The following is a 23,191-nucleotide window of genomic DNA, read 5'->3' as shown; positions in this document are numbered from 1 at the left end:
ATGACACTGTGAGCGTCATGGTGGATGATTGACATCGCGCGAACTCCGAGCTTTCTGTAGCTAAGAGCTAACCGAGCTAACCCCGAGATAACAGGAGCTAACCAGCTAACGGAGGTAAGCGGGCTAAAGCTAAGTCACGTTGTTAACCGGCTAAAAACCGCGGTTGTTCTACGTTCTTCTTACTGGAAGTGGGAGATCGGGTATCTGTCAATCAAAGGGACACACCGCTAAATATGCCGAACTTCGAGATTAAATTACTTTTAAACGGGCGAGTTAGAAAAAAATTCCCTCCCCCCACAGTTGTTATGAAGGTAAACCTGACCTGTTAAACCTAAAATGGATTTTTGAATAAGGCTGTAAACATGTTTATTTCTGCAGTAAACATGTTTATTTCTGCTGCAAACATGTTTATTTCTGCTGCAAACATGTTTATTTCTGCTGTAAACACGTTTATTTCTGCAGTAAACATGTTTATTTCTGCTGTAAACATGTTTATTCCTGCTGTAAACATGTTTATTTCTGCTGTAAACATGTTTATTTCTGCTGTAAACACGTTTATTTCTGCAGTAAACATGTTTATTTCTGCTGTAAACACGTTTATTTCTGCAGTAAACATGTTTATTCCTGCTGTAAACATGTTTATTTCTGCAGTAAACATGTTTATTTCATGCTGTAAACATGTTTATTTCTGCTGTAAACATGTTTATTTCATGCTGTAAACATGTTTATTTCATGCTGTAAACATGTTTATTTCATGCTGTAAACATGTTTATTTCTGCTGTAAACATGTTTATTTCATGCTGTAAACACCGCCAGAGGCTTCGTCCATCTTTCATAAACGGTCTATGGTTTTAAAGAATGGATGAAGATGTGGAATTGTTTGTGGACAGCATGGACGGCGTGTCCTGCAGACAGACCAGCTGGTTATCAGCCTGCATCTCTGATGGGATGGGGTTGCATTAGATTCAACATGCTGGACCACATCCTGATGGTGGAACAGGAGAACTGGGCTGCTGCAGTCCAGAACCTTCCCCGGCTCAGTCAGAACCGTTCTGATCTGCTCCACAACATTCTGGAAAGATCTGGAGGTCAATCGTTCACTTTGTCTGCTGGCCAGGCGGCGTCCAATCAGAGCGCAGCACAGAGCCATGCTCATCAGCATTCACCTCATCGTTACTACGGAGACGCTGAAGGACAGCAGGGACAGCCAGCGGCGAGGGGAATGTTAAAACACGGACCGGATCAGAACACAAACTCATCAATCCGGTTTGACTTTAACCCGGTTTAACCTGAACCCAATTCTAACCTGAACCCGGTCTAACCTGAACCTGGTCTAACCTGACCCGCAGTCTAACCTGAACCCGGTCTAACCTGAACCCAATTCTAACCTGAACCTGGTCTAACCTGAACCCGGTCTAACCTGAACCCGGTCTAACCTGACCCGCAGTTTAACCTGAACCCGATCTAACCTGAACCCGGTCTAACCTGAACCTGGTCTAACCTGAACCCGGTCTAACCTGAACCCGGTCTAACCTGAACCCAATTCTAACCTGAACCCGGTCTAACCTGAACCCGGTCTAACTTGAACCCGGTCTAACCTGAACCTGGTCTAACCTGAACCCAATTCTAACCTGAACCCAATTCTAACCTGAACCCGGTCTAACCTGAACCCGGTCTAACCTGAACCCGGTCTAACCTGAACCCAATTCTAACCTGAACCCGGTCTAAACTGAACCCGGTCTAAACTGAACCCGGTCTAACCTGAACCCGGTCTAAACTGAACCTGGTCTAACCTGAACCAGTCTAACCTGAACCAGTCTAACCTGAACCCGGTCTAACCTGAACCCGGTTTAACCTGAACCCGGTCTAACCTGAACCTGGTCTAACCTGAACCTGGTCTAACCTGAACCCGGTCTAAACTGAAGCCGGTCTAAACTGAAGCCGGTCTAACCTGAACCCGGTCTAAACTGAACCTGGTCTAACCTGAACCAGTCTAACCTGAACCCGGTCTAAACTGAACCCGGTCTAACCTGAACCTGGTCTAAACTGAACCCGGTCTAAACTGAACCCGGTCTAACCTGAACCCGGTCTAACCTGAACCCAATTCTAACCTGAACCCGGTCTAACCTGAACCCGGTCTAACCTGAACCCGGTCTAACCTGAACCTGGTCTAACCTGAACCCGGTCTAACCTGAACCCGGTCTAACCTGAACCTGGTCTAACCTGAACCCGGTCTAACCTGAACCCGGTCTAACCTGAACCTGGTCTAATCTGAGCCCGGTCTAACCTGAACCCGGTCTAACCTGAACCTGGTCTAACCTGAGCCCGGTCTAACCTGAGCCCGGTCTAACCTGAACCTGGTCTAACCTGAACCTGGTCTAACCTGAGCCTGGTCTAACCTGAACCTGGTCTAACCTGAACCTGGTCTAACCTGAGCCCGGTCTAACCTGAACCTGGTCTAACCTGAGCCCGGTCTAACCTGAACCTGCTCTAACCTGAGCCTGGTCTAACCTGAACCTGGTCTAACCTGAACCCGGTCTAACCTGAACCTGGTCTAACCTGAACCCGGTCTAACCTGAACCTGGTCTAACCTGAACCCGGTCTAACCTGAGCCCGCTCTAACCTGAACCTGCTCTAACCTGAGCCCGGTCTAACCTGAACCTGCTCTAACCTGAACCCGGTCTAACCTGAACCTGGTCTAACCTGAACCCGGTCTAACCTGAACCTGGTCTAACCTGAACCCGGTCTAAACTGAACCCGGTCTAACCTGAACCTGGTCTAAACTGAACCTGGTCTAACCTGAACCAGTCTAACCTGAACCAGTCTAACCTGAACCCGGTCTAACCTGAACGCGGTTTAACCTGAACCCGCTCTAACCTGAACCTGCTCTAACCTGAGCCCGGTCTAACCTGAACGTGCTCTAACCTGAACCCGGTCTAACCTGAACCTGGTCTAACCTGAACCCGGTCTAACCTGAACCTGGTCTAACCTGAACCCGGTCTAAACTGAACCCGGTCTAACCTGAACCTGGTCTAAACTGAACCTGGTCTAACCTGAACCAGTCTAACCTGAACCAGTCTAACCTGAACCCGGTCTAACCTGAACGCGGTTTAACCTGAACCCGGTCTAACCTGAACCTGGTCTAACCTGAACCCGGTCTAAACTGAACCCGGTCTAACCTGAACCCGGTCTAACCTGAACCTGGTCTAACCTGAACCCGGTCTAACCTGAACCCGGTCTAACCTGAACCCAATTCTAACCTGAACCCGGTCTAACCTGAACCCGGTCTAACCTGAACCCGGTCTAAACTGAACCCGGTCTAACCTGAACCTGGTCTAAACTGAACCTGGTCTAACCTGAACCAGTCTAACCTGAACCAGTCTAACCTGAACCCGGTCTAACCTGAACGCGGTTTAACCTGAACCCGGTCTAACCTGAACCTGGTCTAACCTGAACCCGGTCTAAACTGAACCTGGTCTAACCTGAACCTGGTCTAAACTGAACCCGGTCTAACCTGAACCCGGTCTAACCTGAACCCAATTCTAACCTGAACCCGGTCTAACCTGAACCCGGTCTAAACTGAACCCGGTCTAACCTGAACCCGGTCTAAACTGAACCCGGTCTAACCTGAACCCGGTCTAAACTGAACCCGGTCTAACCTGAACCCGGTCTAACCTGAACCCGGTCTAAACTGAACCCGGTCTAACCTGAACCCGGTCTAACCTGAACCCGGTCTAACCTGAACCTGGTCTAACCTGAACCCGGTCTAACCTGAACCTGGTCTAACCTGAGCCCGGTCTACCCTGAACCTGGTCTAACCTGAACCTGCTCTAACCTGAGCCTGGTCTAACCTGAACCTGGTCTAACCTGAACCCGGTCTAACCTGAACCCGGTCTAACCTGAACCTGGTCTAACCTGAACCTGGTCTAACCTGAGCCCGGTCTAATCTGAACCTGCTCTAACCTGAGCCCGGTCTAACCTGAACCTGCTCTAACCTGAACCCGGTCTAACCTGAACCTGGTCTAACCTGAACCCGGTCTAACCTGAACCTGGTCTAACCTGAACCTGGTCTAACCTGAGCCCGGTCTAACCTGAACCTGCTCTAAACTGAGCCCGGTCTAACCTGAACCCGGTCTAACCTGAACCTGGTCTAACCTGAACCTGGTCTAACCTGAGCCCGGTCTAACCTGAACCTGCTCTAAACTGAGCCCGGTCTAACCTGAACCCGGTCTAACCTGAACCCGGTCTAACCTGAACCTGGTCTAACCTGAACCTGGTCTAACCTGAACCTGGTCTAACCTGAGCCCGGTCTAACCTGAACCCGGTCTAACCTGAACCTGGTCTAACCTGAACCTGGTCTAACCTGAGCCCGGTCTAACCTGAACCTGGTCTAACCTGAGCCCGGTCTAACCTGAACCTGCTCTAAACTGAGCCCGGTCTAACCTGAACCCGGTCTAACCTGAACCCGGTCTAACCTGAACCTGGTCTAACCTGAACCTGGTCTAACCTGAGCCCGGTCTAACCTGAACCAGGAACCACGAGCAAAATGCTACACTTAGTTTTTAATGAGTTGAATAAAGAAACATTGATTGTGCAACTCTCCTCTCCTACGGTCCATGAACGCCTCACTGAGACGTCTCGGTGTTCAGTGATTGGTCAGTTAAACGGACAGAGAAGTGACGTCAACTAAAGTTGTGTTTACATGCCCCATTACCGCGGTAACATGCTGGACAAGGAACGTTTTCACTCCCAACTCGCTCTCAGGAGCGTTTTAGGGGAATTCTAGGAAGCTGCAGTCGGAGGACCGAGCAGCAGTGAAGGATTGTGGGACTTGTAGTTTCCTGCTCTTCCACTGCAGCATCACACAGGTAAAAACCACATTTCCCACAATGCCCTGCGGCTTCCTTCATACCTGTGTCAGGCATGGAGGTGGTGCTGCTCATCGGCCAGGCGGTGCTCAGAGATGTTACGGAGGCCAGCCAATCAGGAAGCTTTGTGAAGGGCTGGGTGGGCGTGGCCTGGGAGGAGGAGGCTGGGAGAGCGGTGGGGGTGGGCGTGGCGGTCTGGATGTGGGACGTGATATTGTAGTCATGGCTTCCTGAAGACCAGGTGATGTTTTCTGTCTCCAACAAGAAGAAAGGGCTGTGTGTCCTGTTGCTGTGGTAACCAGGGTTGCTGTCGGCGATGGGCTTTGGGGAGGGGAGGGGGCTGGAGTCCAGGACGTTGCTACCAAACATACCTGGCGAGGAAGGAACAGTTGTTTAGAGAACCGGAGAACCCGATCTGAAAATCCACATTCCTACTGTAACCAGTCCAGGAAGCCACAGAGATGTTCTACTGATGTTCTACATATGTTCTAGTAATGTTATGCAGATGTTCCTACAGACGGTTCCAATGATGTTCTAAAAGATGTTCTGCAGATGTTCTACAGATGGTCTATAGACGTTCTACAAATGTTCCTACTGATCTTCTACAGATGTTCGTAATGATGTTCTCACAAATGTTCCCAAAGGTGTTCTACAGACGTTCCTACAGATGTTCCTACAGACGTTCTGACAGATGTTCCTACAGATGTTCTACACACGTTCCTACAGATGTTCCTACAGACGTTCTGACAGATGTTCCTACAGATGTTCCTACAGACATTCTGACAGATGTTCCTACAGATGTTCCTACAGACGTTCCTACAGACGTTCCTACAGATGTTCCTACAGACGTTCTGACAGATGTGCCTACAGACGTTCCTACAGACGTTTGGACAGATGTTCCTACAGATGTTCTGCTGACGTTCCTACAGATGTTCCTACAGACGTTCTGACAGATGTTCCTACAGACGTTCTGACAGATGTTCTACACACGTTCCTACAGATGTTCCTACAGACGTTCTGACAGATGTTCCTACAGATGTTCCTACAGATGTTCTACACACGTTCCTACAGATGTTCCTACAGACGTTCTGACAGATGTTCCTACAGATGTTCTACACACGTTCCTACAGATGTTCCTACAGACGTTTGGACAGACGTTCCTACAGATGTTCCTACAGACGTTTGGACAGACGTTCCTACAGATGTTCCTACAGACGTTCTGACAGATGTGCCTACAGACGTTCCTACAGACGTTTGGACAGATGTTCCTACAGATGTTCTGCTGACGTTCCTACAGATGTTCTGCTGACGTTGCTACAGAAGACTGGGTTCCTTCGGTTGGGTAGAAGATGTGTAAATAAAACCAGTCACATCACCTGCATCCATCTGGTTTCATGTTGCATCATGAACCCACATGTTTCATATCATGAGTCATCCTCCCACCAGGACACACACACACACACACACACACAGAAATGCTTGTGTGTATGTGTGTGTGTGTGTGTGTGTTCGTCCCCCCTTTGTCCACATCAGTTCTCCAGGACTCTAAGCTTTCGTCAAAACACCCCTAAAATAAATGAACACGGATGACAACCAGCCCCTTTATTTACCATGTTTAAATCCTGTGTGTCTGAAGGGAAGGTGTCGCTTAGCTTCATTTGGTGAAGGAGAGTTTGGCTAACCTGTTAACCTGGTAACCTAGTAACCTGGATAACCTGGTAGCCTGGCTAACCTAGTAACCTGGTAACCTAGTAACCTGGCTAACCTGTTAACCTGGTAACCTAGTAACCTGGATAACCTGGTAGCCTGGCTAACCTAGTAACCTGGTAACCTAGTAACCTGGCTAACCTGTTAACCTGGTAACCTAGTAACCTGGATAACCTGGTAGCCTGGCTAACCTAGTAACCTGGTAACCTAGTAACCTGGCTAACCTGTTAACCTGGTAACCTAGTAACCTGGATAACCTGGTAGCCTGGCTAACCTAGTAACCTGGCTAACCTGTTAACCTGGTAACCTGGATAACCTGGTAGCCTGGCTAACCTAGTAACCTGGTAACCTAGTAACCTGGCTAACCTGTTAACCTGGTAACCTAGTAACCTGGATAACCTGGTAGCCTGGCTAACCTAGTAACCTGGTAACCTAGTAACCTGGCTAACCTGTTAACCTGGTAACCTGGATAACCTGGTAGCCTGGCTAACCTAGTAACCTGGTAACCTAGTAACCTGGCTAACCTGTTAACCTGGTAACCTGGATAACCTGGTAGCCTGGCTAACCTAGTAACCTGGTAACCTAGTAACCTGGCTAACCTGTTAACCTGGTAACCTGGATAACCTGGTAGCCTGGCTAACCTAGTAACCTGGCTAACCTGTTAACCTGGTAACCTGGATAACCTGGTAGCCTGGCTAACCTAGTAACCTGGCTAACCTGCTGGTCTGTCTGCAGGGACGGTTGGGTTCAGGAGAAACCAAGATGTTCTAGGATTACAGTACAGATACGCAGCGTTAGGTCTAGCTTCTGAGGCTTCACGTCGGCTGGAGGATGGAAAGATGACAAACGTGATGACCTAACGAATCAACATTCCTCTCTGCGTTCTGGTTCGGTTCTAACACCAGGTCCAGTCGAATGTGTGACTGTAGGAACCTGGTTTACCGTCAGCAGAAGACATGAAGAAGAAGGAGGAGAAAAAGGAGGAGAAGAAGAAGAAGAGGCAGAAGAAAAAGGAGGAGGAGAAGAAGAAGAACTACTCTGCAGGGGAGAAAAAATTCCAAATGAGAAAGAACAAAGAAAAGAGATTGAAAGAGGGTAAACACAGGAAAAGGAAAAGTAGAAGAGGAAGAAGATAAGAAGAGACAAGGAGTAAGAAAGGAAGAAGAGATGATGATGAGGAGGAGTGGATGAAACGAGGGATGAGAGGAGGAGAAGGAGGTCTGGATCTTTTACTACCTGAGTAAATATTTGAGATTCTTTCAGTTGAACGTGTGAAGCTGCTCCTGATTGGCTGAGGGACATCTTGCTGTCATGGCAACCAGATCACACACAAACATGTGTGTCATCTCTCCTCCTACACAGTCTCATCCCTCCATCATTCTCCCTTTCACTGCCTCTTCGCTGAGGGGAGGAGAGGAGGAACGATAGAACAGTGGATGAAGAAGGGAGGAGAGGAGGAAAAGATAGAACGGTGGATGAAGAAGGGAGGAGAGGAGGAACAATAGAACGGTGGATGAAGAAGGGAGGAGAGGAGGAAAAGATAGAACGGTGGATGAAGAAGGGAGGAGAGGAGGAAAAGATAGAACGGTGGATGAAGAAGGGAGGAGAGGAGGAAAAGATAGAACGGTGGATGAAGAAGGGAGGAGAGGAGGAACGATAGAACGGTGGATGAAGAAGGGAGGAGAGGAGGAAAAGATAGAACGGTGGATGAAGAAGGGAGGAGAGGAGGAAAAGATAGAACGGTGGATGAAGAAGGGAGGAGAGGAGGAACGATAGAACGGTGGATGAAGAAGGGAGGAGAGGAGGAAAAGATAGAACGGTGGATGAAGAAGGGAGGAGAGGAGGAAAAGATAGAACGGTGGATGAAGAAGGGAGGAGAGGAGGAACGATAGAACGGTGGATGAAGAAGGGAGGAGAGGAGGAAAAGATAGAACGGTGGATGAAGAAGGGAGGAGAGGAGGAACGATAGAACGGTGGATGAAGAAGGGAGGAGAGGAGGAACGACAGAACGGTGGATGAAGAAGGGAGGAGAGGAGGAACGATAGAACGGTGGATGAAGAAGGGAGGAGAGGAGGAAAAGATAGAACGGTGGATGAAGAAGGGAGGAGAGGAGGAACGATAGAACGGTGGATGAAGAAGGGAGGAGAGGAGGAACGATAGAACGGTGGATGAAGAAGGGAGGAGAGGAGGAAAAGATAGAACGGTGGATGAAGAAGGGAGGAGAGGAGGAACGATAGAACGGTGGATGAAGAAGGGAGGAGAGGAGGAAAAGATAGAACGGTGGATGAAGAAGGGAGGAGAGGAGGAAAAGATAGAACGGTGGATGAAGAAGGGAGGAGAGGAGGAACGACAGAACGGTGGATGAAGAAGGGAGGAGAGGAGGAACGATAGAACGGTGGATGAAGAAGGGAGGAGAGGAGGAAAAGATAGAACGGTGGATGAAGAAGGGAGGAGAGGAGGAACGATAGAACGGTGGATGAAGAAGGGAGGAGAGGAGGAAAAGATAGAACGGTGGATGAAGAAGGGAGGAGAGGAGGAACGATAGAACGGTGGATGAAGAAGGGAGGAGAGGAGGAAAAGATAGAACAGAGTTTATGATGAAAGAGTGGAAAGACGGATTAAAGAAAGAAAGAATAAAAGAATCTTTTTCCCTTCACAGAACCGACTGTCCTCCACCCTTCTTCCTCTCTTTCATCCCTCCATCACCAGGTCACGTTTGGGTTTGATCAGACATGCATGTGCACGCCGTACGTGTGCACATTGCGCTGTGTGTGTGTGTGTGTGTTTACCGGTCAGAACCAGAACCAGCAGCAGCATCCCGGCCAGCAGGCTGACGGTGGGAATCAGGATGTAGAGGAGAAGCCGCAGCTGATTGGTGGACCGGAGCTTGTGAGGACACGCCTCCCCGCCCATCCTCGCCTCGGGTCCTCGGGTCTGGGGGACACGATGAGACCGGGTCAGACACCCTCCATGAAGTGGCCCTTTAAGGCCCGCTGACCCCCCCAACCCACCTCCCCCATCACACCCAGGTTATTTATACTGGCCGGGGGGGGGGGGGGGGGGGGGGGGGGGGGGGGGGAGTCAGTTTCCGTTGGTCCGAGTTATTTTTGAAGCGACGTGACGAGACGACACCCCGCTGCTTTAAACACCGCTCGATCTATCACCCTCTCTCTTTCTGGTCAGTCCATCATCAATAACCTGATCAGGTGATCACACAGAGTGGACCCAGAACCAGACCCAGACCCAGAACCAGAGCCCGACCCAGAACCAGAACCCGACCCAGACCCCAACCCAGGCAGGAAGTGCTGCATGATCCACTGGAGAACAGAATGGGGCGGAACCAGGAACCGACAAACTTTGTGGTAAAAAGACGGCATAAAGTGGGCGGAGCTTGGTGGGCGGTTCCCACCGTCGCCATCTTGGCACCGTCACACAGGTCGTCTCACCGGGAAAATAAAAAACTGGCAAAGACGTGCAGGCTAAGTTAAGTAAAGCTGTTAACCGGCTGAAAGCTGTTACCAGTGGTTACCAGTGGTTATCAGTGGTTACCAGGGGTTACCAGGGGTTACCGGGGGTTACCAGTGGTGACCAGGGGTTACCATCAGGTACCTGTCAGTAAAAGGGTTTCAGAACCGCCGGACGTTGCCTCCTGGGTGAAACACACCTTATGGAATGAAACATGATCAGAACCTGTCACAATAAAAGCATGATAACAGCAACTCAGCAGCGCCTGCAAAGTAAAAGAGGTTCATATTCAGCTCATTGGCCCGTTTCCGTGGAAACCTGCTGCTCAGCTGTTTACCTGCTCAGGTACATAACGACCTACAACATGCAAACAGCTTTGTGCTGACAACTGCCAACATTTTGTCCGTTTTTACTCTCAGGTTTGTGTTAAGGTCGGAGTCGTTCTGATTCTGGGAGATTAAAGTGCAGCTCGACACAACATCCTCCTCCATCCTGCCATCCAGAACCCCTCCTCACCTTGGATCTCTCCATCAGCAGAAACAAGTACGATGGACGGGATCTCCAGATCTGAATTTTCCCAGATTTTATGTGTGGAAACAAACAAACGAGAACTGGACCATCGATGGGAACGAGTCGTTTTAGTGCAGAAATACTGAAAGCAGCGGACAGAACAGAGTCGAACTGAGCCGAGCCGCTCTGTGGAAATGGCGTCGTAGAACCTTTTGTTCTATCAGTCTGGATCATTTTGGCTCTTCAGTGGTTCAGCTGAGTCGTGGTGTGTCACAGGGTCCAGTCCCAGTCCCCCTTCTGTCCATTATAACACTCTGAGTTGGTTGTTTGTTTGTTTGTTTACCTGTATTTTCCAGCATCACAACTAGAGCCAGGAGGGCTTAATGGAGGACATTTCCCCCACAACACTTGTACTGATGTTTAGTTTGGATCATGCAAAGTGACTTTTCATTCTTATCAGGAACAACAAGCAGAAAACACAGACACAAGCAGGGAAACTAAAGAACTGCAGCAGGAAAACCAAGCAGGCAATCATGAGGAGCACCTGTAGAAAACAAACAGGAGAGCAGAGATAACTACAAACTGTCACTAACCTGCCTGCATTGGGATGTCAGGTTGACTCCAAGTTGTTGTTAGTTCGGTTTTTGCTAAAGTTACATTTACCAGAATATTTTACAAAGTGAATTCTGACTCTAAATGTTTAATTTCACATTAATTTCCAGTTTCTTTAATGGACTTTACTTCTCTCTGTAAGCAGTTAAGGTGTTATTGTCATTCAGGTGGATTTTTTTTGCTTCACAATTTTAGAATAGATTAAAATTGAAAAAAAAAAGTTTTATACATTTCTTTTGTTTTTAATCGACAAAAATCAGCAATATCAAAGAATTGTGAGAATCGCAATTTAAAATGAATTGACATCCAAAAAAATCGGAATCGAATTGAATTGGGACAAAAGCGTATCGTCACAGACCTAATATTTATCATTATTCACCTATTAAAGTTAGCATTAAGACTAACTTCTGTCTGAGTAAATACATTTACTGAATAAAAACTTCTGTTTGTTAAAAGCCTGATTTGACAGTTTAGCAGTAAAAGGCTAAAAAGTTGACGCAGAAGTGGTTTTTCCAGCAGCTCAGAAGGAAAATAAAGGGATTATGCAGAAAGAAGCAGCAGCTGAACTCTGATCACGTTGACATTCCTGCAACTGATTAAGGTGTTGAGGTGTTTTCTGGATTATCTGCAGCAGAATCTGCAGCATGGAGGATAAACAATCATCCAGAAGGGAAAACTGGAAGATAAAAGTTTCTGGCAGAGAGATGAGTTCACTGCCTGCTGGACAATCAGCTGCTTTACTGTCATGGGGAGAGGAGTCCAGCAGGTTGAGGTGAGAGGCTGGACATCCAGCCTGAGGACAAACATGATGAGCCAGGAGCAGACAGAGGACACGCGGAGGACAGGAGGTAGAGAGAGCTCCACACAGAGAGAGAGAGAGAGAGACTTACCGTCGCAGCTGCCGCTCCACTGAAGGTGACACGCGGGAAGGTCTCCCTCCGCGCAGACAACATGACCTGCTGCTGCCCGCCGCTGAGCGCGAGACCATCCCTCTGTCTGCCGTCCGCGAGCTGCTCCACTAACGGAGCATGAGACCCGCTGGCTCCGCCCCGCCGCGCGCTCTCCCTCCGTCTCTCTCTCTCTCCTGTTGAGAGAGCTGCACCGCGCTCTCTCTCTCTCTCTCACACTTACACACACACACACACACACGCACAGACATGCCAGCGGAGCTCAGGTAGTCTGCACGTGAAAAGGCCGAACGTGGGACTAAACACACACACACGCTTAAGAAAGCGCGTGCATGTCCAAGCCTCGTGCCTCTGAGTGTTTTTACATCGCTGTCATTCATATGACCCACAAACACAACACAACAGTTTGAAATGATGCTGCGTTCACTGACCAGACTTACCAACAGGTGACACAGAAACAATACAACTTCAGACTTTAAAAGTAAACAAAACAATGCAGGTTTTTATAGATTCTGGTTCTGGACTCTTAGTCCTTAAACATGTTCTGGACCACCTGGACAGGATGGATCAGACTGAAAAGGTTTTGGACCGCCTGAAAAGGTTGGATCAGACTGTGAAGGTTCTGGACCACCTGGACAGTTAGGATCAGATCTTAAATGTTCTGGACCACGTGACAGGTTGGATCAGATTGTAAAGGTTCAGGACCGCTTGGACAGGCTGGATCAGGCTGAAAAGGTTCTGGACCACCAGGACAGGTTGGATCAGACTAAAGATTCTGGACCACCTGGACAGGTTGGATCAGACTAAAGGTTCTGGACCACTTGGATAGGTTGGATCAGACTGTGAAGGTTCTGGACGACCTGGGCAGGTAGGATCAGATCTTAAATGTTGTGGAACACCTGGACAGGTTGGATCAGGGTGCAAAAGTTCTTGACCGCCTATACAGGTTGGATCAGACTAAAAAGGTTCTGGACAATCTGTACAGGTTGGATCAGATTATAAAGGTTCTGGATCACCTTGAAAGGTAGGATCAGACAAAAGGTTTTGGAACACCTGTACAGGTTGGATCAGATTGTAAAGGTTCTGGACCACCTGGACAGGTTGGATCAGACTAAAAAGGTTCTGGACCACCTGAACACGTCTGGTCAGACTGAAGCTTCTGGACCACCTGGACAGGTTGGATCAGACTAAAAAGGTTCTGGACCACCTGAACACGTCTGGTCAGACTGAAGCTTCTGGACCACCTGGACAGGTTGGATCAGACTAAAGGTTCCGGACCACCTGGACAGGTAGGTTCGGATCTTAAAGGTTCTGGACCACCTGAACAGGTTGGATCAGATTTTAAAGGTTTTGGACCACATGGACAAGTTGGATAAGACTAAAGGATCTGGACAACCTGGACAGGTTGGATCAGACTAAAGATTCTGGACAACTCGGACAGGGTGGATCAGATTTTAGAGGTTCTGGGCTGCCTGGACAGGTTGGATCAGATTGTAAAGTTTCTCGACCACCTGGAAAGGTAGGATCAGAATGTTTGCAGGTTCTTGACCACCTGGACAGGTAGAATTAGATATTAAAGGTTCTGGACCGCCTGGACAGGTAGGGTTCGATTTTAAAGGTTCTGGACCACCTGAACAGGTAGGGTTAGATTTTAAAGATTCTTGACCGCCTGGACAGCAGGATCGGATTCTAAAGGTTCTGGACCAACTAGACAGGTAGGATCAGACTGTAAAGGTTCTGGACCACTTGGACAGGTTGGATCCGATTTTAAAGGTTCTGGACCACCTGGACAGGTAGGATCAGATTTTAAAGGTTCTGGACCACCTGGACAGGTTAGATAAAACTGAAGTTTCTGGACCACCTGGACAGGTTGGATCAGACTAAAGATTCTGGAAAACTTGGACAGGTAGGATCAGATTATTAAAGGTTCTGGACCACCTGGACAGGTCGGATCAGACTAAAGATTCTGGACAACTTGGATAGGAAGGATGAGATTGTACAGGTTCTGGACCACTTGGATAGGTTGGATCAGACTAAAGGACTACCTGAACAGGTTGGATTAGATTTTAAAGGTTCTGGATTGCCTGGACAGGTTGGAACAGGATGAAAAGGTTCTGGACCACCTGGACAGGTAGGATCAGACAAAAAGTTTTGGAACACCTGGAAAGGTTGGATCAGATTTTAAAGATTCTGGACCGCCTGGACAGGTAGGATCAGACTGTAAAGGTTCTGGACCAGCTGGATAGGTTGGATCAGTCTGTAAAGGTTCTGGACCACCTGAACAGGTAGGATTAGATTTTAAAGGTTCATGACCACCTAGACAGGTTGGATCAGATTTTAAAGTGTCTGGACCGCCTGGACAGCAGGATAGGAGTCTAAAGGTTCTGGACTAACTGGACAGGTATGATCAGACTGTAAAGGTTCTGGACCACTTGGACAGGTTGGATCAGATTTTAAAGGTTCTGGGCCACCTGGACAGGTTGGATCAGATCGTAAAGGTTCTGGACCGACTGGACAGGTGGGGTCGAACTAAAAAGGTTCTGGACCACATGGACAGGTAGGATTAGATTTGAAAGATTCTGGACCACCTGGACAGGTTAGATAAGACTGAAGTTTCTGGACAGCCTTCACAGGTTGGATCAGACTAAAGATTATGGAAAACTTGGACAGGTAGAATCAGATTCTAAAGGTTCTGGACCAACTTGACAGGTAGGATCAGACTGAAAAGGTTCTGGACCAGCTGGATAGGTTGGATCAGACTGTAAAGGTTCTGGACCACCTGAACAGGTAGGATTAGATTTTAAAGGTTCATGACCACCTAGACAGGTTGGATCAGATTTTAAAGTGTCTGGACCGCCTGGACAGCAGGATCGGAGTCTAAGGGTTCTGGACTAACTGGACAGGTTGGATCAGATTTTAAAGGTTCTGGACCACCTGGACAGGTTAGATAAGACAAAAAGTTTTGGAACACCTGGAAAGGTTGGATCAGATTTTAAAGATTCTGGACCGCCTGGACAGGTAGGATCAGACTGTAAAGGTTCTGGACCAGCTGGATAGGTTGGATCAGTCTGTAAAGGTTCTGGACCACCTGAACAGGTAGGATTAGATTTTAAAGGTTCATGACCACCTAGACAGGTTGGATCAGATTTTAAAGTGTCTGGACCGCCTGGACAGCAGGATAGGAGTCTAAAGGTTCTGGACTAACTGGACAGGTATGATCAGACTGTAAAGGTTCTGGACCACTTGGACAGGTTGGATCAGATTTTAAAGGTTCTGGGCCACCTGGACAGGTTGGATCAGATCGTAAAGGTTCTGGACCGACTGGACAGGTGGGGTCGAACTAAAAAGGTTCTGGACCACATGGACAGGTAGGATTAGATTTGAAAGATTCTGGACCACCTGGACAGGTTAGATAAGACTGAAGTTTCTGGACAGCCTTCACAGGTTGGATCAGACTAAAGATTATGGAAAACTTGGACAGGTAGAATCAGATTCTAAAGGTTCTGGACCAACTTGACAGGTAGGATCAGACTGAAAAGGTTCTGGACCACCTGGATAGGTTGGATCAGACTGTAAATGTTCTGGACCACCTGGACAGGTAGGATCAGACTGTAAAGGTTCTGGACCAGCTGGATAGGTTGGATCAGACTGTAAAGGTTCTGGACCACCTGAACAGGTAGGATTAGATTTTAAAGGTTCATGACCACCTAGACAGGTTGGATCAGATTTTAAAGTGTCTGGACCGCCTGGACAGCAGGATCGGAGTCTAAGGGTTCTGGACTAACTGGACAGGTTGGATCAGATTTTAAAGGTTCTGGACCACCTGGACAGGTTAGGTAAGACAAAACATTCTGGACAGCCAGGACAGGTTGGATCAGACTAAAGATTCTGGAAAACCTGGACAGGTTGGATCAGATTGTAAAGGTTCTGGACCACCTGGACAGGTAGGATCAGACAAAAAGTTTTGGAACACCTGGAAAGGTTGGATCAGATTTTAAAGATTCTGGACCGCCTGGACAGGTAGGATCAGACTGTAAAGGTTCTGGACCAGCTGGATAGGTTGGATCAGTCTGTAAAGGTTCTGGACCACCTGAACAGGTAGGATTAGATTTTAAAGGTTCATGACCACCTAGACAGGTTGGATCAGATTTTAAAGTGTCTGGACCGCCTGGACAGCAGGATCGGAGTCTAAAGGTTCTGGACTAACTGGACAGGTATGATCAGACTGTAAAGGTTCTGGACCACTTGGACAGGTTGGATCAGATTTTAAAGGTTCTGGGCCACCTGGACAGGTTGGATCAGATCGTAAAGGTTCTGGACCGACTGGACAGGTGGGGTTGAACTAAAAAGGTTCTGGACCACATGGACAGGTAGGATTAGATTTGAAAGATTCTGGACCACCTGGACAGGTTAGATAAGACTGAAGTTTCTGGACAGCCTTCACAGGTTGGATCAGACTAAAGATTATGGAAAACTTGGACAGGAAGGATCAGATTGTACAGGTTCTGGACCACTTGGATAGGTTGGATCAGACTAAAAAGGTTCTGGAACACCTGTACAGGTAGGATCAGATTTTAAAGTTTCTAGACCGCCTGGACAGGTTGGGTCAAACTAAAAAGATTCTGGACCACCTGAACTGTTTGGATTAGACTTTAAAGTGTCTGGACCACCTGAACAGGTAGGATTAGATTTTAAAGGTTCTGGACCACCTGGACAGGTTAGATAAGACAAAAGATTCTGGACCACCTGGACAGGTTGGATCAGACTAAAAAGGTTCTGGACCACCTGGACAGGTTGGATCAGACGAAAGCTTCTGCACTACCTGGACAGGTTGGATCAGACTAAAGGTTCTGGACCACCTGGACAGGTTGGATTAGATTTTAAAGGTTCTGCACCGTCTGGACAGGTTGGATATGACTGAAAAGGTTCTGGACCAACTGAATCGGTTGGATAAGATTATTAAAGGTTCCAGACCACCTGGACAGGTAGGATCAGATCTTAAATGTTCTGGACCACCTGGACAGGTTGGATCAGATTTTAAAGGTTCTGGACCACCTGGACAGGTTGGATCAGATTTTAAAGGTTCTGGACCACCTGGACAGGTAGGATCAGATCTTAAATGTTCTGGACCACCTGGACAGGTTGGATCAGATTTTAAAGGTTCTGGACCACCTGGACAGGTTGGATCAGATTTTAAAGGTTCTGGACCACATGGACAGGTTGGATCAGATTTTAAAGGGTCTGGACATCATGGACAGGTTGGATCAGACTGAAGTTTCTGGATCGCCTGGACAGGCTGGATCAGACTAAAGATTTTGGAACACCTGGACAGGTCGGATCAGACTAAAGATTCTGGACCACTTGGATAGGTTGGATCAGACTAAAGTTTCTGGACCGCTTGGAAAGGTAGGATTAGATTTTAAAAGTTCTGGACCACCTGGACAGGTTGGGTCAGATTTGAAAGTTTCTGGACCGCGTGGACAGGTAGGATCAGAATTTTTGCAGGTTCTTGACCGCCTGGACAGGTAGGGTCCGATTTTAAAGGTTCTGGACCACCTGAACAGGTAGGGTTAGATTTTAAAGGTTCTCGATTACTAGCAGCACCTTTTAATTTTGAAGTTCAAGTTAAAGAATAATCCAAGATGCAAAACATCAGGAAACAAAAACAACCAAAAGGATGGGAAACCAGGGAAATGTTGGTGTTGGCAGGTTCTGGACACAGAAAAAGTGTCAGGTGATCCGGTTTATCAGGACTGGATCATCAGGAAAAATAGAGAAATGATCTGGCAATCAGCAGTCCTGGTTCTGTTCCTGCTGCTTACGTGAGTGGCACAGGTGAAAGGCATCACCAAATCAGTGCTGATGAGGGATGCTTTCACAAACAGCTGGGAAAAACCATGCACAGACAAAATTCATGACAATGCTGTGGAAGCATATCAACCAAAACAGTCCCACAGCGTCTAGAGCTGTAAGGAATATTGAGTGGACTCGTCCAACCCTAAGTCCGTCCCAACAGAGCTGGAAGGAACTATAGGTGGTCTGGTCCACCCCGAGGTCCATCCCAGCAGAACTGTAAGGAAAATTGGGTGGATTTGTCCGCCCCCGAGGTCCGTCCCAGCAGAGCTGTAAGGAATATTGGGTGGTCTTGTTAGCCCCTAGGTCCGTCCCAGCAGAGCTGTAAGGAATATTGGGTGGTCTTGTTAGCCCCTAGGTCCGTCCCAGCAGAGCTGTAAGGAACATTGGACTTGTCCACCCCGAGGTCCATCACAGCAAAGTTGGAAGGAACATTGGGTGGATTTGTCCACCTTGGTGTCCGTCCAAGCAGAGCTGTAAGGAACTCTGGGTGGCCTGGTCCACCCCTAGGTCAATCCCAGCAGAGCTGTAAAGAACATTGGGTGGACCTCTCCACCCCTTAGGTCTTTCCCAGCAGAACTGTATAGAACTCTGGGTGGTCTGGTCCACCCCTACGTCCGTCCCAACAGAGCTGTAAGGAACTCTGGGTGGACTTCTCCACCCCTAGGTCTGTCCCAGCAGAACTGGAAGGAACATTGGGTGGATCTCTCCACCCCTAGGTCTGTCCCAGTAGAACTGTAAGGAACATTGGGTGGTCTGGTCCACCCCTAGATCCGTCCCAGCAGAGCTGTAAGGAACTCTGGGTGGTCTGGTCCACCCCTAGGTCATCCCTGCAGAGCTGTAAGGAACTCTGGGTGGACTTTTCCATCCCTAGGTGCATACCAGCAGAGCTGCAAGGAACTGTGGGTGGTCTGGTCCACCCTTAGGTCATCCCTGCAGAGCTGTAAGGAACTCTGGGTAGTCTGGACCACCCCTAGGTCCGTCCCAGCAGAGCTGTAAGGAACATTGGGTGGTCTGGTGCACCTCTAGGTCTGTCCCAGCAGCGCTGTCAGGAACATTGGGTGGTCTGGTCCGCCATTAGGTCCATCCCAGCAGAGCTGTAAGGAACTCTGGGTGGACTTCTCCACCCCTAGGTCTTTCCCAGTAGAACTGTATAGAACTCTGGGTCGTCTGATCCACCCCTAGGTAAGCCCTAGCAGAGCTGGAAGGTACTCTGTGTTGTCTGGTCCACCTCTAGGTCGTCCCAGCAAAGCTGTAAGGAACATTCGGTGGATTTCTCCATCCCTAGGTCTGTGCCAGCATAGCTGCAAGGAACTCTGTGTGGACTTCTCCACCACTAGGGCTGTCGCAGTAGAACTGTAAGGAACTCTGGGTGGTCTGGTACACCCCTAGGTCCGTCCCAACAGAGCTGTAAGGAACTCTGGGTGGACTTTTCATTCCCTAGGTGCATACAAGCAGAGCTGTAAGAAACTCTGGGTAGTCCGGTCCACCCGTAGGTCCATCCCAGCAGAGCTGTAAGGAACTCTGGGTAGTCTGGTGCACCCCTAGGTCTGTCCCAGCAGAGCTGTAAGGAACATTGGGTGGCATGGTCCACCATTAGGTCCGTCCCAGCAGAGCTGTAAGGAACATTGGGTGGTCTGGTGCACCTCTAGGTCTGTCCCAGCAGCGCTGTCAGGAACATTGGGTGGTCTGGTCCACCATTAGGTCCATCCCAGCAGAGCTGTAAGAAACTCTGGGTGGTCTGGTCCACTCGTTGGTCCGTCGCAGCATAGCTGTAAGGAACATTGGGTGGACGTTTCCATCCCTAGGTCCATACCAGCAGAGCTGCAAGGAACTGTGGGTGGTCTGTTCCCCCCATAGGTCGTCCCAGCAGACCTGTAAGGAACTCTGGGTGGACTGGTCCACCCCTAGGTCTGTCCGAGCAGAGCTGTAAGGAACTCTGGGTGGTCTGGTCCACCCATTGGTCCGTCCCAGCAGAGCTGTAAGGAACTCTGGGTGGTCTGGTCCACCCCTAGGTCCGTCCCAGCAGAGCTGTAAGGAATATTGGGTGGTCTAGTCCGCCACTAGGTAAGTCCCAGCAGAGCTGTAATGAATATTGGGTGGACTTATCCATCCCAAGGTCCATACCAGCAGAGCTGGAAGGAACATTGGGTGGATTTCTCCATCCCTAGGTCTGTGCCAACAGAGCTGCAAGGAACTCTGTGTGGTCTGGTCCACTCCTAGGGCTGTCGCAGTAGAACTGCAAGGAACTCTGGGTGGTCTGGTCCACCCCTAGGTCCGTCCCAACAGAGCTGTAAGGAACTCTGGGTGGACTTCTCCACCCCTAGGTCTGTCCCAGCAGAACTGGAAGGAACATTGGGTGGACCTCTCCCCCCCTAGGTCTTTCCCAGTAGAACTGTATAGAACTCTGGGTCGTCTGATCCACCCCTAGGTAAGTCCCAGCAGAGCTGGAAGGTAATCTGTGTTGTCTGGTCCACCCCTAGGTCATTCCAACAGAGCTGTCAGGAACATTGGGTGGATTTCTCCATCCCTAGGTCTGTGCCAGCAGAGCTGCAAGGAACTCTGTGTGGTCTGGTCCACTCCTAGGGCTGTCGCAGTAGAACTGCAAGGAACTCTGTGTGGTCTGGTCCACCCCTAGGTCCGTCCCAACAGAGCTGTAAGGAACTCTGGGTGGACTTCTCCACCCCTAGGTCTGTCCCAGCAGAACTGGAAGGAACATTGGGTGGACCTCTCCACCCCTAGGTCTTTCCCAGTAGAACTGTAAGGAACATTGGGTGGTCTGGTCCACCCCTAGGTCGTCACTGCAGAGCTGTAAGGAACTCTGGGTGGTCTGGTTCATCCCGAGGTCTGTCCCAGTAGAGCTGTAAGGAACTCTGTGTGGTCTGTTCCACCCATAGGTCGACCCAGCAGAGCTGTAAGGAACATTGGGTGGACTTTTCCATCCCTTGGTCCATACCAGCAGAGCTGCGAGGAACTGTGGGTGGTATGGTCCACCTTGGTGTCCATCCCAGCAGAGCTGTAAGGAACTCTGGGTGGTCTGGTCCACCCTTAGGTCCGTCCCAGCAGAGCTGTAAGGAATATTGGGTGGTCTGGGTCCGCCACTAGGTCTGTCCCTGCAGAGCTGTAAGGAATATTGGGTGGACTTATCCATCCCAGGTCCATACCAGCAGAGCTGGAAGGAACTGTGGGTGGTCTGGTCCACCCTTAGGTCGTCCCAGCAGAGCTGCAAGGAACTATGGTTGGTCTGGTCCACCCCTAGGTCCGTCCCAGCAGAGCTGTAAGGAATATTGGGTGGTCTAGTCTGCCACTAGGTCCGTCCCAGCAGAGCTGTAAGGAACTCTGGGTGGACTTCTCCACCCCAAGGTCTGTCGCAGCAGAGCTGTAAGGAACTTTGGGTTGTCTGGTCCACCCATAGGTCTTCCCAGCAGAGCTGTAAAGAACATTGGGTGGACTTTTCCATCCCTAGGTCCATACCAGCAGAGCTGCAAGGAACTGTGGGTGGTCTGTTCCACCCCTAGGTCGTCCCCGCAGAGCTGTAAGGAACTCTGGGTGGACTTGTCCACCTTGGTGTCCGTCCCAGCAGAGCTGCAAGGAACTCTAGGTGGTCTGGTCCACCCCTAGGTCCGTCTGAGAAGAGCTGTAAGAATTTCTGGGTGGTCTGGTCCACCCATAGGTCCGTCCCAGCAGAGCTGTAAGGAATATTGGGTGGACTTATCCATCCCAAGGTCCATACCAGCAGAGCTGTAAGGAATTGTGGGTGGTCTGGTCCACCCCTAGGTCCGTCCCAGCAGAGCTGTAAGGAATATTGGGTGGACTTTTCCATCCTTAGGTCTGTCCCAGCAGCGCTGTAAGGAACATTGGGTGCTCTACTCTGCCACTAGGTCCGTCCCTGCAGAGCTGTAAGGAACTCTGGGTGGACTTCTCCACCCCAAGGTCTGTCGCAGCAGAACTGTAAGGAACTCTAGGTGGTCTGGTCCACAACTAGGTTGTCCCCGAAGAGCTGTAAGGAACTTTGTGTGGTCTGGTCCACCCATAGGTCTTCCCAGTGGAGCTGTAAGGAACATTGGGTGGACTTTTCCATCCCTAGGTCGTCCCAGAAGAGCTGTAAGGAAGTCTGGGTGGTCTTGTCCACCCCTAGGTCCGTCTGAGATGAGCTGTAAGGAACTCTGGGTGGTCTGGTCCACCCCTAGGTCCGTCCCAGTAGAGCTGTAAAACTCTGGGTGGTCTGGTCCACCCCTAGGTCATCCCTGCAGAGCTGTAAAACTCTGGGTGGTCTGGTCCACCCCTAAGTTGTCCCTGCAGAGCTGTAAGGAAATCTGGGTAGTCTGGTGCACCCATAGTTTCGTCGCAGCAGAACTTTAAGGAACATTGGGTGGACTTGTCCACCTTCGTGTCCGTTCCAGCAGAGCTCTAAGGAACACTAGGTGGTCTGGTCCACCCCTAGGTCCATCTGAGATGAGCTGTAAGGAACTCTGGGTGGTCTGGTCCATCCCTAGGTCCATCCCAGCAGAGCTGTAAGAAACTCTGGGTGGTCTGGTCCACCCATAGGTTCGTCGCAGCAGAACTGTAAGGAACATTGGGTGGACTTGTCCACCCCGAGGTCCATCACAGCAAAGTTGGAAGGAATATTAGGTGGATTTATCCACCATGGTGTCCGTCCAAGCAGAGCTGCAAGGAACTCTAGGTGGTCTGGTCCACCCCTTGGTCCGTCCCAGCAGAGCTGTAAGGAACTCTGGGTGGTCTGGTCCACCCCTTGGTCCGTCCCAGCAGAGCTGTAAGGAACTCTGGGTGGTCTGGTCCACCCCTAGGTCAGTCCCAGCAGAGCTGTAAGAAACTCTAGGTGGTCTGGTCCACTCCTAGGTCTTTCCCAGCAGAGCTGTATAGAACGCTGGGTCGTCTGGTCCACCCCTAGGTCGTCCCAGCAGAGCTGCAAGGAACTATGGGTGGTCTGGTCCACCCCTAGGTCCGTCCCAACAGAGCTGTAAGAAACTCTAGGTGGTCTGGTCCACTCCTAGGTCTGTCCCAGCAGAGCTGTAAGGAACTCTGGGTGGTCTGGTCCACCAATAAGTCATCCCCGCTGAGCTGTAAAGAACATTGGGTGGACCCTTCCACCCCTTAGGTCTTTCCCAGCAGAGCTGTATAGAACGCTGGGTCGTCTGGTCCACCCCTAGGTCGTCCCAGCAGAGCTGCAAGGAACTATGGGTGGTCTGGTCCACCCCTAGGTCCGTCCCAACAGAGCTGTAAGAAACTCTGGGTGGTCCGGTCCAC

The 23,191-nt window shown here is 49.6% G+C and overlaps 1 protein-coding gene across 1 annotated transcript in view; it reads right to left on the bottom strand.

Moving 5' to 3' along the window:
* corin (corin, serine peptidase) overlaps nt 1-12,115 on the bottom strand; it is a gene marked incomplete at both ends in the record, with an annotated part of 37,393 nt that extends 25,278 nt beyond the window's left edge. The window contains 3 exons of the mRNA XM_079257481.1: nt 4,913-5,239; nt 9,365-9,509; nt 12,053-12,115. Of these exons, the coding sequence (XP_079113607.1) occupies nt 4,913-5,239; nt 9,365-9,509; nt 12,053-12,115 (535 nt within the window). The remainder of the gene's footprint in view (nt 1-4,912; nt 5,240-9,364; nt 9,510-12,052) is intronic.
* Between the last annotated feature and the right edge of the window lie 11,076 nt (nt 12,116-23,191).

The sequence above is a fragment of the Telmatherina bonti genome (assembly GCF_933228915.1).
Source record: "Telmatherina bonti genome assembly, chromosome: 18".
NCBI lineage: Eukaryota > Metazoa > Chordata > Actinopteri > Atheriniformes > Telmatherinidae > Telmatherina > Telmatherina bonti.
This window is presented reverse-complemented; position numbering and strand designations above follow the sequence as displayed.